The sequence below is a fragment of the Gekko japonicus genome, unplaced genomic scaffold (assembly GCF_001447785.1).
Source record: "Gekko japonicus isolate JY-2015 unplaced genomic scaffold, Gekko_japonicus_V1.1 scaffold590, whole genome shotgun sequence".
NCBI classification, from domain to species: Eukaryota; Metazoa; Chordata; class Lepidosauria; order Squamata; family Gekkonidae; genus Gekko; species Gekko japonicus.
Genome location: NW_015161968.1, coordinates 761,416 through 777,711, shown reverse-complemented (window position 1 = coordinate 777,711; position 16,296 = coordinate 761,416). Strand labels below are relative to the sequence as shown.

General features: G+C 45.5%; 1 protein-coding gene across 5 annotated transcripts in view; it reads right to left on the bottom strand.

Annotated features, from left to right (window-relative positions):
- RBMS1 (RNA binding motif, single stranded interacting protein 1) overlaps window positions 1-16,296 on the bottom strand; it is a 201,444-nt gene that overhangs the window by 20,170 nt on the left and 164,978 nt on the right. For all 5 annotated transcript variants that reach the window (XM_015429644.1, XM_015429645.1, XM_015429641.1 and 2 more), the window contains exons 5-6: window positions 6,769-6,926; window positions 309-388 (exon numbers count right to left, since the gene is read on the bottom strand). In XM_015429644.1, the coding sequence (XP_015285130.1) occupies window positions 309-388; window positions 6,769-6,926 (238 nt within the window). The remainder of the gene's footprint in view (window positions 1-308; window positions 389-6,768; window positions 6,927-16,296) is intronic.

Here is a 16,296-nt window from a genome sequence, read left to right as displayed (position 1 = left end):
TGGACCCTCCTTACTCTGACTTGCTGCAACATCCAAACACAGGCATGTGTTCATGTTAATGAAGTGACTGGTAGAAATTTATCTAAATTCAGTGGATGGGGAAAACATCATTGGGATCAGTGCCAGCCACAGCCATGACTGCTTAATTAGCAAGTTATATTTGTCTACATAAATAAATGCAGAGGATCAAAAGGACTATCCATGATTCAGGGAATACACTGTGAACTGGTCCTGGTTATCGTAACCATACAACTATTTTCTAGTAACAAGAACCACCCTCAGTATTTAGAAGAATTCAAATAACATACCAGAAACTCCTGGTGGTGTTTTAATGAACTTTCCATTAAAATGAGCAATCACCGCTTCACATTTTTCTGTTGATTCCATCCTGTGTAAAAAAGAACATAGATAATTAAGAATTTATACATGTTTTGCTTTCTTTACTTTGTGATTCTGTACTCCTTGGTGGTGTCTCAGACGCCCAATGTACAGTACATCTGTATTCAAATATTTTTCCTGGTCAATCTGGTGTTTAATTGCCAAGGATTGATATCCTGGCCATGCACTGTATTCAGCCCTCAAGCCCTGTGTAGTTTACAACATTATGCATGTATGAGAAGAAAAGGAACTTTGGAATTACCATGAAGGTTCATTCTATTTGAGCTAAAGGGGGACCTCCTGATGTTTGGGTACTCCTTCTCTCACAATCCGTGGTGGCAGGATATTAGATCATTTTCTTCCTGCCCCTGAGGAGAGGAGTATCTCCTTCTTCAGCTCAGAGGCTTCCAGAGCTTTCCATAGAACACCACAAAGTGTGTCATTGTTTGTTGCTGCCAACAGGACATAACCTTAAGATTAAACAACTATGAGACGAGGCCAGAGGGCCAGACCTATTTCAGAGAAGAAACAACATTCAGCAGTTAACAGTGTCAAGTATTGACTCAATGCCGTCTTGTAAGTAACAGTGAATCAGCTTTATTGGTTTCAAACAGGAACAGTGAAGAACACACAACAACAAACAGTGGAGCAGGGCTCCTTTTAAACTATCCCGGGCTGGTGTAGCCACGCCCTAGAACAGTTAAAGACCAATGGCATTACAAAGATAACATCCAATCAGATCAGTTCCCTCCTGAACATTTCTCTGCAATCTGATTGGGTACATTCACACATTAGCCAATAGGATTGTTCCAGCTTTACATGTCTTAAGTCTTTACATAGGATATAATAAAGACATAACAAACAGTAACAGTGGGAAAAGAGTTTAAGATAATTGAGACAAGAGGGCCATTATTCACAAAGCAATCAGATTCCCCTATATCAGGTGGGTCCAGGGTGTCCTCCTCTACCTCAAGTAGAAGTCCATGGTAAGTCCAAAGTTCCTTTCTCATTTGAAGAGAGGAGGACACTCTGACATGTGGGATGTTACTGAGCCTGCTCGGGAACAGAACCTCATAGTCTTCTTGCATCACAAAAAGATCGACATCCGAAACCCCCCAGAGGGTAAAAAGCGGTTCCAGGTTAGTGGCCTTTATGGACCACTCGTGGAAGAGTGTGCCAGCCCTGCTCCATCTGTTGGTTTCCGTGTTTAAATTCCCAAGGATGTGGATAGCTTGAATGGAAGTATTGAGCTTCACTGCTGTGCCTCATGCAAGGGTAGCTTCCTGACATAGACCTCTGGACCCTGGACCCCCTTGCTTGTTTTATTTATTTTAACTGCATTGTACATCTGGACAAAAATGGATTGGTTCCAAAGGGTATCTGAGAAACAAAGAAGGGCATACGGAACTGCTCGCAATTCTAAAATGTTAATGTGCAGCAGTTTCTCATCTTCTAACTAAGTACCCCATCTGACAATCCCTCACAATGAGTGCCCCAACCCAAGAGCGAAGCCTCTGTAGTAAGGACTACCTCATGTTCAGAAACACCAAAGGATAAATTATTTATAGAAGACCACCACAATAGAGAATGTATGACAGGTCTGGAAATAGAGAATCTGTGCCATAAGGCATGAACCCCAGTTCTATAACAAGATAGAAACCAGAGTTGCAAGGTCACATATGTAACCTAGCCATAGGCAGGACTGTGGTGGTAGAAGCCATATATCCCAAAAGGTGCAGGATTTTCCAAACCAATTGGAACCCATGAGATCTGAACTGTCTCACCAAGGCAAAGATGACCTGTACCCTTTTGGGAGGTAGAAAACCTTTCACCACTAGGGAATCTTGCATAGCTCCGATAAATTGTACTCTCTGAGATGGAATTAATTGTGATTTATCCCAATTTAACAGGAGTCTTAGTCTTTGACAGGTCTCCAGGACAAGAGTGCAATAACTCAACAAACAGTCCTTGGAATCTGCCACTGTACCAATAATCTAAGTAAGGGAATATATGGCAACCCCTCATATGGAGGTAAGCAACAACTCGGGCTAAACACTTCGAGAATACACTGGGTGCAAGGGCTAGACCAAAAGATGGTACAGTGTACTGAAAAACTTGTTCCCCACATGAAAAATGTAAGAACTTGCAATGTTGAGGGTGGATTAAAACATGAAAATAGACATCCTTCAAATAAAAAATGATGAACCTACAATTAATTTTTAATGATTATAAAATTAAAGGGATGGACACCAGGTTTTATTAATGTTGTGAGCCACCCTGAGCCGCTTCGGCGGAAGGGCGGGATAAAAGTTGAATAAATAAATATAGAATTTTGAAACATGAAGAAAAATGGTTAATTTTCTGAAGTCTAAAATGCGTCTAACTACCCCATCCTTCTTATCTACTAGGGACATACGAGAGAAGAAACCCTCCAGTGCTTGAGACACTGTAACCTCCTCTATGGTGCCCTTGTCAATTAAAAAGGCCAAAGTCTGGGCAAGACCCAAAGCTGCTTGGTTGGATCCCTTTAAAGGTAAAGAAAAAGAAGGAATAGACTTAAATTTTAATGTGTAACCAAATTTAACTATGAACAAAACCTACTCATCGGAGGTAATAGCCTCACAGGCTGTAGCAAAACTGAGCCAGCCTGTCCCTGAATTTAACAGGGGCTGGCAACAATCCTAGTTAGAAGGATGACTTCTGGGATGAAGATGCCTCTCTGAAAGAGGGCAGTTGCTGATTCGACCTAGGTTGATAGGAACCCTTATGCCTATGGTAACCCTGTTGTGGGGTAAATGGCTTAAGGGTAGGATACTGAGACCCCGACAGGATGGAAAAGTGATAGTCCCTTTGAAACAGATGCCAGGGCTGTCCCACAATGCACCTCTGCTTAAATTGGGACATGGACGAATGTGAGACTCCTAGGGACTTCGCTATCTGCTTGTTCTTCTTTATCAGGGAAAGCATCATCTATCTTGGAAGATAAGAGAGTGGAACCTTCGAAAGGTATGTCCTCAGCCTTAAGCCTGGTTTTCACAGGAAATTATTTATTTATTTATTGGAATTTTTACCCCGCCCTCCCCGCAAAGTGGGCTCAGGGCGGCTAACACCAGGAAAGGCCGTTAACCACATATGGCGCCTGAGTACAACAGGGCTTGCCATGGCCCACGCAGATGAATCCGCAGAATGCTGTCCCGCATTAATTTGCCGCTTTGAAAGTTTAATGGCCTCCGCATGTGGAACTTTAGTGAGGTGATGCTTATCTTCTGACAGGAGTTCCAGGAATGGAAGAATCCTCTCCCATAAGAGGAGCGGATAACCAGCCATAATGGTTTCATCGTTGGCAATCTTGAAACCTAAAGTTGTTGAAGAATATAATTTTTGACCCATGACATCCTGTTTTCTTCCTTCCCAATCCATGGAAGCGGAGTCCTAGGCCTGATGGCCCTTCATCAGCTGCACCTCCTCTGTAACCAAGGAGGATGGAGGAGGAGGAGTTGTCTTATAAAAATGTTTTACCCTTCTGGAGGTAGGCTGGAGAGATGCAGGTTTTTGCCACAGTTCTTGCATGAGGTCTTCAAGGCCCTCTAACACCAGGAAAGTAATAGTTCTGGGAGACTATGAATAGAGGTGACTCAGAATCTTATCTTTGGGTTTGTGCTCTGAGGTAATGACTTCTGTCTCAAGAGACTGGGCCATATGAATAATCTGTTGTCTAAACATGTTGAGATCCTCTGTGGGAGACGCCGGAGATGGCTTGCCTACCCTCACACAGGCTTGGATCCGAAGTTGTGTCAGATCAGTCAGATTCAATTGCTGTTTTTCCTCCTCTCATCGCAGGAATAGGAGAATGTGGCCTGTGTGAGATGGTCACTGATGGGCACGATACCCGATGAGGGTAATGATACAAACTCGCATCACTGAGGCTTGCAAAGTTGTCACTCCATTCCTCCAAATATCCTGAAGACATCATGTAAGGATGCGAAGGCCACTGCATCAGCAATTGGGGCTGAGACCACGGAACTGTGGCCATTCGTTCTGGATCAGACTCAGGTGGGACCTGGTCACGTGGTAAGCCAATATCCCCACTGAAGACAGAAACAAGTGGAGATCTCCCCACTGAAGACAGAAACAGGTGGAGATCTTGGACCCGGAGATGGGGTCCTGGGCTTCTCCTGCAAAGTTGGCATTGGCTCAGTAGTGCAGATGGGAGCATTCTGCTGGGGAGCCAATTTACACTTTTCCTTTGTCTTGCCTTTAGCCTTCTTAGCTGAAGGCTCAGAAGAGGTGCAATCAGCCCGAGGGAAGCGTGACCAAGACTGGATCTGCTGAGACACGGATCCAGGAGATGGAGCCAAACACATCAATTCCAAAGATGCGGAATTGGGTGCTTTCTCCATGGCCAACGTGGACGAGGGCTCCGAGGCTTTAAGGGCGTTCTCCCAGAATGCTGCCTTAAGTTTCGATGCCCTATCCCCCCTTCTTCTGACCATCTTATTGTTATCCTGAAAAACCCACCGGGGCAACAAAGGCCTCTCCACCTCCTCCTGAGGGGCCCAGGGAAGCAGGATTGACTTGCACACTCACCACCTCTTGATCAGTTTGCGTTTTGGGCTTCAGGGCAGTGAACACAAGCCACTGGCAGCTGCTGCAAGAAGGTGCAGGGATTTTGGTGCCAAAGATCTCACAGCTGGTTGAATTGCTTTTGGTTTCAGCTTGACGCTCTTTTGATTTCATTGGGAGGGGCGAATTTACATCTCTGCTTTTGCTTCTGCAGCCCTCTGCTGTCTGGCATGATGACCCCTAAATCATCTGCTCCTGCGCCTGCTGTTTCAAAAGCAAATGACACAGCCATGTGGTTTAGTGGCTGAGCAGGGCAGAGATGGAGGTGGGAGGACAAACAAGGAGTTTTTTTCTGAAGGGAGGAGCAGTGACTCAGGAAAGCTCATTACCCCGTCACAAATTTTGTTAGTCTTTAAGGTGTTACTGGACTCTTGCTCTTTTCTGAGGAAATAAAAGATGACCTAAAAAACCCTCTGCAACAGAAAAAAGGCTAAAAGGCAATTGGAGCTCCTCCAAGTCCTGCACATGCGATGGGGGGAGAAAAAGAACTGAAGAACTAGGTACTTCTCTCCTCAGGAGAGGGAAGAAAATGACTTAATATCTTGCCTCCGGGGATTATGGGAGAAGCATCAGGATGTCCTCCTCTCCTCAAAAGAGAAGAGGTGCTGTGATTACAAGCTTAGAAAACAGATGGATTTGGGATTAGATCAATACTTCATATCTGATTCACCCAGCTAGTCCCCCCCCTTCAGAATAGTCATATGGTATGCAAAATAAACTTGATACCTAACAAAAACATCCAAATGGAGCAAAACAAACTTTTGCCAAATTTTGTAATTGCATATGGCACCTAATGGAAAAAAAGGGAAGATTAGACTCTCATAGCTAATAAAAAACAAATAACGGTTATGCGAACAGTCTGTTTTAACCAGTTATTTCTGGGTTTTGGTTCCTGTAAAGTATCACTGAGTAAAATATTCAACTGAGAAATGTGATTTTATTGCAGTATTTCTACTCTGCTTGTCTCCCCAACAGGAACCCAAAGCAGGTTACAACATTGTTTGCCCCAGCTCCACACTGTCCTCACAAAAATAACCCTCCCTCAGTGGCAGGTTAGGCCTAGAGAGGGAGTAACTAGCTCAGGGTCACCAAGTGATCATCTATGGCAGAGTGGGGCCTTGAACCCAGGTTCCCCGAGATTCTAGTCCTACACTCTAACCACTTATACAACATTGGCTCTCACACTGAGGACATAAGGGGTTAGGAGTATTCTGCACTAGAAGTGGATGACAGTCAAGTGACTGCTTACTTTATAGTAAAATAGTGCTAAATATTCCATGACTGTCCTTGTGCAGGTGGCAGCCTAGATTTTTAATTCTAAGGAACCGATTATCATGAAATTTTACACTGACAGCAAAGGCAGGCATGAGGGCTCCCTAGCCTTTCAGAATCCCAAACACACATTATTTACAGGTTCATATTTAAAGCACTTTAGCAACTGTGTGGGCTGTCTCTGAGGTTCTAGGATAAAAGGCAAGGACAACTGCACATTCTTTTCTATCTTGTTCACAGCTAGCAAAATGAAAATAATATATTACAATAGTTCAGAACTTGGCTGTATTCCCCCCACCCATAACCCCAAAGAGAACAGTGACATAAGTACTTGACCAGTCAATATATACTTGACCAGATTATCAACCTTTGTGCTCCTTTTTATAATAAAGTTTGGTCTGTTTCCCATAATTTTTCTTCTTTTTTAATAGCATTACTATTATTTATCAAACAAAGCATTTTTTAAAGAAAAAAAAGAGACAGGTATTATAATACCTTGCAAAACCAACTCCACGACTCGTGCCATTGGAATCACGAAGTATTCTTGTAGAGATAACCTGTCCAAAAGGTTTCAGCATATTCTCAAGCTCTTGCTCATCCATTGAAAGCGGCAAATTGGAGATATATAAGTTAGTTGGATCCTGCTCTTGTTGCTGAAAAACAATTAAAATTTTGCCACTTAGTTTGGGAGGGAACACCCAACTAGGAAATATTTAACATAAAATAGCAACCATAATCCTCACAACACTTACTCTGCTACTGAATAAAAGTGGCTCCAACTACACTGCAGCCAATAAACCTTTAAATCTGAAGCATCCAACAACAGTCTCTTATGATATGCTGGGACATCAATGGATCTCCTCTAGAATAATAGTTGTGGTCGAATGTATAATTGTATCTATTCACTACTACCGGCATTCACAACATGAAGCTCTTCCTTCCTGACAATATAAGCCATTATTGTATTTACAATTATGTTCAAAGGAAAAACCCAAGCACAATGGAGAAAACCAAGTAAAAGGGAAAGAATTTCCTCCACAATGTTACAGTTATAGGTAAAAAGTCTTGGTGGTCAGGCTGGTTATTTTTGTTTTTAACAAACAAAAGAAATTATCCAAGTAGTTGCTTAGGGATCAGGTTACATGAACATTTGAAGAAGGAAATCACTATGGGGATGGCTTCCATCTTAATTTTTAAATAGTGAATGTGTTTTGGGAAGCACCCCATGTACACCAATTGTATAAAGACCCACATTCATTTCAACTAGGAAAGATTGTAGGGTAGGGGAATGAACACAGAGAAAGGAAAGAGTTGAGCGTGTGTAGCCTCTTCTGTTCCCTAGATATAATTCGGTTGTAACAGGCAGTTGTTCATGAGCCCTTTTGATATAGCACTGTTACATTAATTCATACATCTGTGCTTTCCAAAATAAAATACCACCATGCACAAGTACCAGGTCTGTGCAGCAATTACTTCAGTTTAAGCATTCCCATCATTGGCTTGGAAATGCTCTTAAAGCATACAGATCACAGAATATGAAGCAGGAGTGTGGAAAATGGGCCATTGGTACTTACCATGAAGGGTCCTTCTCCTCTGAGCTATGGAGGACATCTTGCTGGGTGTTTCCCACCCTTTCCTTAGGGAGGGAGGAACCAAACTTCACTTCCTGTCCACTAGGTGGGATACGCCCCTCAGCTTCAGTTACAGAACTCCAATGAGCAGTGAACCTTGTAAAAAACATTATAAAAACACCATAAACTGTAACAACCCACTAGAACAGTAGAACCCAGAAGGGTCAACAGGCATAAAAGGATGGGTAAGGACAGGAAGGACTACCCTGAGAGATAGAAAGAATAGAGCAACAAAAAAGACAGACATGATGATGAAAAGGGAGGGCCCAAGATGTCCTCCGTACCTCAGAGAAGGACCCTTCATGGTAAGTACCAATGGCCTGTTCTCCCTCTGAGCGGAGGACATCTTGCTGGGATCTCCTTACAGTAGTGTCCATGTTACTCGGGTGGGTCATCGTCTTGGCCTGTAAAAATCTGTTGAAGAACTCTCCGTCTGAAAGCCGCATCAGCAGAGTCAAAAACATTGATCTTATAGTGTCGAAAAAAGGTAAAAACTGAGGACCATGTGGCGGCCTTGCAGATCTCTTCAACTGAGGCGTGGTTTGCTAGGGTCGTGTTGGTCGCTGCACTACATATTGAATGTGCAGTGATACCTGGAGAAGGCACCATCTTTTGCACTCTATATGCCTTGGTAATACAGTACTTGAGCGTAGAACTAATTGTGGACTTAGACATCTTGCACCCCTTGTTAGGTGGAGAAACTGAAATGAACAAGGATTCTGACTTCCTAAATGCACTGGTGCAGTGAAGGAAAACTTTCAATGCTCGTCAGACATTGAGAGTGTGCCAGATGCGCTCCTGCGTATGAAGAGGTTTTGGGCAAAAGGAGGGAAGGCAAATCTCTTGGGATTTATGGAACCTGGAATTTACCTTGGTCTGGAAGGTAGGATCTGGTAGTAGGATGACCTTGTCCTTATGAAAGGTACAAAGTCTTGGGCTAGTGGAAAGAGCTCCTAGTTCTAAAACTCGACGGGCCGAGGTTATGGCCACCAGAAGGAGCGTTTTCATCCTGAGCCACTTCAGCGAGATCTCTTTAATAGGCTTGAAGGGAGGTTTAGTCAGAGCATTGAGGACTATGTTGAGTCTCCAGGTGGGGAACCTGTGAGAAATAGGAGGGTCCCTAAGAGACACTCCCTTCAGAAATCGCTTGACGCGGGGGTGTCTGGAGATGACTCAGCCTTTGACTGGTGTTAAAACCGTCGAAAGGGCCGCTACCTGTCTCCTAAGAGTGGATGCCTTCAGGCCGGAGTCATGGCCATCCTGGAGAAAAGCAAGGACACTCCTGAGGTGCGGTTTGAGGGGATCTATAGATTTCCTCCAACCCATCTAATGAAGGCCTTCCAAGTGGTTTTATAGATCCTGCATGTAGATTGTCTCCTAGATGCTAACATTGTGTTGGTCAGGTTTTCTGGGTAGCCTAGCTTGAGGAGCTTGCTCCTCTCAATCGGCAGGCAGTCAGATGAAGCCATCCTGGGTCTGGATGCCAAACTGGCCCCTGTGTTAACATGTCTGGAGACACTGGGAGACGAAGAGGCAGCAGGACCAACAGACACTAGAGATCCGAGAACCACGGCCTCCTGGGCCAATAGGGGTTCACCAGAATGACCTCTGCTCTCTTAATCTTCCTCAGGAGTCTCGGGATGACTGGCATTGACGGGTAGGCAAACATCAGTCCCTGAGGCCATGGAGATGTCAGTGCATCTGTTCCCTCTGCATTGTGATGATGAAACCTGGTGAAGTATCTCCTCACCTGTAAGTTGAGTGGAGAGGCAAACAGGTCCACATTTGGCAGACCAAAGGAATCCACTATCAGCCAGAATAGGTCCCGCTTCAGGGATCACCCCACTTCCTGCAGATGACACCGATTGAGCAAGTCCGCCTGAGTATTCAAGACTCCCTTTATGTGTTCTGCCTTGATGTAGACTGGACTCTGCCCAGAGGAAAAGTTGTATTGCCTCCTGGCTTAAATGTGCAGACCTCAAACCTCCCTCGTTGTTTATGTACAATTTGGCTGCAAAGTTGTCCATTCTGATCAAAACATGACAACCTGCAATCTGAGGAAGAAAATGCAGAACTGACGGCTCTCAGTTCCAACACATTTATCGGAAGCTTGCTGTCCTCCTTGGGCCATAGCCCCTGTGCTGGAGAGTTGAGGTAAATTGCACCCCATCCCTGTAGACTGGCATCCATGACGATTTGTTTCTAGTCCTCTGCATAATATGCGTGGCCCCGAAGAAGGTGGTGTGTTTTGGTCCACCATTGGAGACTGGACTTCACTTTGGAGGGTACCCTGACAGGTACATCGTGACGTCGCATAATCCTGAGTTGGAAGGGTCTCAAGAACCGCTGGAGAAACCTTGCATGAAGATGGGCCCAGGGAACCATGTCTATACTGGAAATGAATAGACACATCAGCTTAGCTAGGGTCATAAGGAGAGATTGACGGCTCCTGATGATCTGTCTGCAGAGACCGCGGATCTTCTCTGCCTTGGAGTTGGGCAGAACCATAGTGTTTAAGGATGTGTCCAGTATCGCCCCTAGATGTTCTATGGACTGAGACGGAGTTAAGCAACTCTTCTGAAGATTCACCATGAACCCATGAGACTGTAGGCACTGTATGGTGCATTTGGTGTCTAGAACGGACCTGGAGCGAGAGACTGAATGGATCAGAAGGTCGTTCAAGTATGGGTGGACGTGTATCCCTTTTTCTCTTAGGAGAACAACTGGATGAATCAGCATCTTGGAAAAAACTCTGGGAGCGGTTGACAGGCTGAAGGGGAGGGCCCTGAACACAAAATCGTAGGAAACGTCTGTGACCGCTGAAGATGGGCACATGTAGGTATGCCTCCGTAAAGTCGATGGACATCAGAAACTCTTCTGGCTGGAGGGCCTCCGCTATGGAGTGAAGAGTTTCCATATGGAAGCATCTCAACCGTACAAACTTGTTTAGGAATTTTAAGTTCAGGATGGCCTTCCAGCTTCCGTTTCTTTTGGGGATGGTGAAAAAGATGGAGTAAATACCTCGCCCCTTCTCCTCTGGTGGAACAGTCTCGATAGCTAGAATGCTGGAAAGATGATGGATGGGATCCAAGGTCCTTTCCAGCTTGACAGAGTCCTTTATGAATGGTGAGGGGACAAATCGGTCTTGAGGTCTGCTTAGAAATTCAATGGAGTACCCCTTGCTGGTGACCTCCTGTGACCACGTGTTTGCATTGGACTCTTCTAAAATTCTGTCTGGAAGTTCCCCAAGATGGACGTCTGCTGTTTCTGCTATATCTGTAGAAGGGTCGTTGACCACGAAAGGAGAAGGAACTCAGGCCCCTCCGGACTGCTCTGCCCAACGAACTAGGCATCATTTTCTTTTTGTCCTTTGTTTCAACAAGTACCCTGTCTAGCGCATCACCAAAAAGACAGTCGCCCTGGGATACACCTTGCTGGTGACCTCCTGTGACCACGTGTCTGCATTGGACTCTTCTAAAATTCTGTCTGGAAGTTCCCCAAGACGGACGTCTGCTGTTTCTGCTATAGCTGTAGAAGGGTCGTTGACCACAAAAGGAGAAGGAACTCAGGCCCCTCTGGAATGCTCTGCCCAACGATCTAGGCATCATTTTCTTTTTGTCCTTTGTTTCAACAAGTACCCTGTCTAGCGCATCACCAAAAAGACAGTCGCCCTGGGATACACCGTAACAATGCTCTTGGCATGAAGATCAGCTTGCCAGGCTTGTAGCCATATTTATTTATATTTATTTATTTATAACTTCGATTTCTACCCCGCTCCAACCCCGAAGGGTCTCTGAGCGGCTTACAAGTTCCGAATTTATCCCTAGCTAAGGCCACATGTCGACAGGGGTTGGGGCTGCCTACCGGCACCCAGGTGGCAGGGCTCGCTGTTTTTCTTGGTTGTTCTTCCCGGGCGGTCTTTCGGGTGTCAGTGCTCGGTTCCTGGTGTGGTCGTCCGGTCCGGTGGCTTCTTCTTTCTTTCTTTCGGCGGGCCCGTCTGGTATGTGGGTCGTATCGACTTACAGCCCAGCTAACGTTCTTCTAGAGACCAAGGCTCTAGAGGAGAAAATCATAGCATCCAGAGTGGCGTCGGCGGAGAAGGAAGAGGATTGTAGACGTCTGTTTGCTCCTTCAGCCAGGCATTTGTTAAGAGTCAGGAATAAGCTGGACCATCTTTTTAGACCAGGCAATGGAGGCCATAGCCACCACAGTAGCTGTGGCTGCCGCTCTGATGGCCATGGCTGTGGCTTCATGGGCCTTGCGTAATGTGAATTCAGCTTTCCGATCCATACTATCTCTCACCATGCCTTCTCCATCCTCAGCAAGCAATCCTGAAGTTTGGAGTGCTGTAATTGGTGCGTCCACTAGGGGGACCTGTAAAAGCTTGACAGTAAAATTAGGCAAGGTATACAGTTTTCTAACATTAGGAGCACAATGCTTATTCGCCATAGGCTTAGTCCACTCCTTACCTAATTGTTTCTCTAAGAATTCAGGGAAGGGAAAAACTTTCTCAAACCCGGGGGTTCTGGGAAAATAGTCTTTGCTCCCTCATCAGTTGGCTCAGAGCTGCTAGAACCTTCTGCCTTGGGTTTGGGAATAAGTTCTAAGGCAGACAGAGTCTTTTTGAGCAAGTATTGATAGTCCTCAGGTTTAAGGAACCTCAAAGAGGGCTCAGGAATCTCCATCTCTTCTTCTACCTCCTCATCTGAGAACAATTCTCCTTCCTCCCTATCATCTATCTCACTATCTGCAAGCTGAGAGAGATCCCATTGTGGGTCTTCCCTCATAGAACAATAATGACCTTTTCTGGCCGCTTTGGTTGGCCAGCGGGGTCTTTCCTCGTCCAGGCAAGATCTATTCATATCACTCTGGGGATAAGGATTGACATGGGCATCTGAATGGCCTTGCACGAAGCACCTGATTGGGGATCGCGATGAAGAGTAGCGACCTCCTCCCTCACTGCCTGTCTGAAAAATTGCATCACCTCAGGGGTCAGTAATATGTTGGTGCCCTTGTCAGGATTAGTCAAGAGTAGACCAGGAGTCTCAGAATGTGTGGAACAAGTTGCTCCGTCCCCTTGAGCATTAGAGACTGCTGCGACATCCTCTGAGCCCATACTGTGGCTTATGGCAGCAGCGACAGCCGCCCCCTGCTTCCTCAGGGGTTCGTTGTTTAGCTGGCTGTTTTAAAATGGTGCCCACATCGTGCTCCGGAGTCGGAGAGTGAGGCCGCTTTTTGGCATGTTTGTCTTTTGGCGCCACCGTACGCGCCGTGGTAGAGGGGGTGGAAGATTTGTCTTTCCCTCTCCTGGTTTCTTCTGGTGCCGGCATAAAGGCTTCGCCCCTTTCAGAGTCTGAGAAGCCATCCGAATCATCCCATTCCAACATTCCCCAATTGGAGTGTCGGACGGGGAGAAAAAACAGGTGGAAGTTTTGAAAAAACGGAGGAGGAGTAGGGTTATAGAGACAGGAGAGGAGGAGGCAAATTGAAAGTCAAGAAAGAAAAGATAAAAGTTGAAAAATGGGTAGAGAATGGTTGGAAAAAAGGCACAAGTGCCAATTAAGTGCTGCGCTCCCTACTGAGGCAGGAACGAAACTGAAGCTGAGGGGCGTATCCCATCTAGTGGACAGGAAGTGAAGTTTGGTTCCTGCCTCCCTAAGCAAGATGTCCTCCACTCAGAGGGGAACACTGAATCTATACAGACAGCATGAAACCCTGTAACATAAGCTTTAGATTTTTATAGCACAAATTCACACATTTTTATTGTATAAAATGAGAAAAATACAAAAGAGCAATTAAACGATCCACAAATATAAATATGCTTATTGCAGCAGATTATCTATTTTCAGGAAATAAATTTAATATCAGAACAAAACTTTCTGTCTAATATTCCTATTGGCATAGTTCAACAGGAAACATGACGCCATTGCCTTAATTTACTTGCATGAGTCTATTGTTCCTTTCCAAAGCTGTTTATTGGAGATCATTTTGCTTATTAACACAGTATTCCCGATCCTCTGTTTCCAGATATCTATTGGAGGTAAGAGTTTTCAGGACACTGGTTACATCCTATTCATGGTCAACAAAGTGATTTCTAAAGGTCCATCTAAATATACTCACTTTAACATGAATACTGTAATAGATAACATGATAAAAAAAAACTTCTATAAAGCTCTGCACCTGCTTTGGTCATTTTAGCCACAATAGCACATTGATTCGGCCTTGATTTGGATAGCCCAAGCTAGCTAGATCTTGGAAGCTAAGCAGGGTTGGCCCTGGCTAGTATTTGGATGGGAGACCTCCCAGGAATACCAGGGTCATGACATGGAGGCAGGCAATGGCAAACCACCTCTGAACATCTCATGCCTTAACAACCCGATTGTGTCACCATAATTCTGCTCAGGTCTCTAGCTACACTGGGGCATCTCAGGGCCTGGCCCCCTGACTTACTGCCAAGGCCCCCTGACTTCCCATCCAGCCCAGGCCCCCCAACTTCCAATTTTTTTATTTTATTTGTGGCGCTCCCTTGGGGGGGGGGTGCGGGATGCCTCTCCAACTTCTTTAAAGGCCCCCCGAATTAAAAAATCTTGGCTACGGGCCTGATTCTGCTGTGACTTAATGACGCTTTTACTACCACACCAGTTATCCCCTCTCTTACAGAAAGTGCATTCAGGCCTCCTTTGCTGCATCTAGCACCCTACATTTATCGTAATGGTTTTAATATTTTATGGCACTAATAGTGCTGTGGCAGCGTATTTATATAACGTTTGCTGAATTCTAAATCAAACTCCCAAGTTAGAAATAATTTTGGATTTTTAATCCATTAGGGATCCTAGCAACTCTACCAAATTTTAATTAATGAATTAGCAATTCTAGGCAGGCCTACTCAAAAGAAAGCCCTATTTTGTTCACTGGGGCTTACTTCCAGGAAAGGGTTCTGAGGACTGCAGCCAAAATGTACCCAAGAGTTTCTCACTTAAAGAAAAGTTATGAGAAAAAGACATTCTACTCTAATGCTCTGTCTTATTGGATCTTTTATATGATACATATGGCCATTGGCCAAAGGCATTCACCCTATAACTCTTTGACTTTTATTGTTTGCAAGTAGTGGATGACAAGACTGCCTTACCACCCACAAGAAGTATCAGTTCATATGACAAAATATACTTCCAGAGTACCACTGTTTCTGTTAGAGAATACCCATCCCCAACACTGAAGTGAATCACTGTTTGCAGTTGTGTTGTCTCCTACACAGACGCATAGCTACAGTGGGGCATTTGGGGTCCCAGACCCCTGACTTTTTGCCCTGAACAGCCCCCCTGACTTATTCCTCCCCCTTGCTGCCGCTGCCAGGGGCAGCAGCAAGCCATGCGCCGTCCTTTCCCCCCAACAGCTCTCTGTATCTTCTCTTGGCAACAGCAAGGAAAACCCCACCCTCTAAAGGGAAGTGCTTGTCCGGGCTCCGCCTTTCTTTCTGCTTCAACTAGAATGCTGGGAAGACCCCACGTGGAAGCTTGAGCCCCAGATCTGCTGCTCTCGTGCCCCACAGGCCACTGGATCAGTAAGTCTCCCCCTCGCCTCTCTCTGCCCAAGAGGAAGGTTGGGCTCGGGACTGGGAGTGCCCCAGCAGCCATGCCACGCATTTCTCTCCCTAGCCCCCAATGGGCTTTAAAGCTAAGCACAGTGCAAGGCTCTTCATAAGCCTCTTTGTTTTGGGGTGGGAGAGGGAAGGTGCCTGTTTCCAGGTGGGGGCTTGAGCCGGCTTGCCTGATTGCCAGTGAGAGGCCATGCAAGAGAAATGCCCCTTGCACTTGTCTTGCGTCTGTTTGGGGTTTGGGGAGGGAAGGAACTGCCTTCCACGTGGAAGCTTGAGCCTTTTTGGCTGGTTGCCAGTGAGTCCCTGCGACAGAAAAGCCTCTTGTGTTTGTTTTGGTGTTGGATCCAGCCATCCTTCAGCTTAAGAGTTAGACTGGAGGAAGGCTTCAAACTTCAGTTACTGGAGTGGTAGCAGAGGGGTAGGAGCCACAAGGTGTGACTTGAGTATTCTATGCTGAGATTTGCAGTTTTCAAATGTGATGTTGCAAGAAAACATCTTGCTTTTTCATAGAATCACAAGAGTTGGAAGGGGCCATCCAGGCCATCTAGTCCAGCCCCCTGCTCAATACAGGATCAGCCTAGAGCATCCCTGACAAGTGTAATCTATCCGCTTGGTTCATAACTGAGGTAGGCAATGGCAAACCGTGTAAGCCGTTTGAACAGATGCACTTAAATTGGGCAAAATAGTCTCCACTTCATTGTATTTTCTGATGTGGCTTTCACAGTTAAGTTGGCTTGGGGAACCGGTGGGGCATCAGGTCCCTCAAGGCTGGTTGGAGGGTGGGGGTGGGGGATG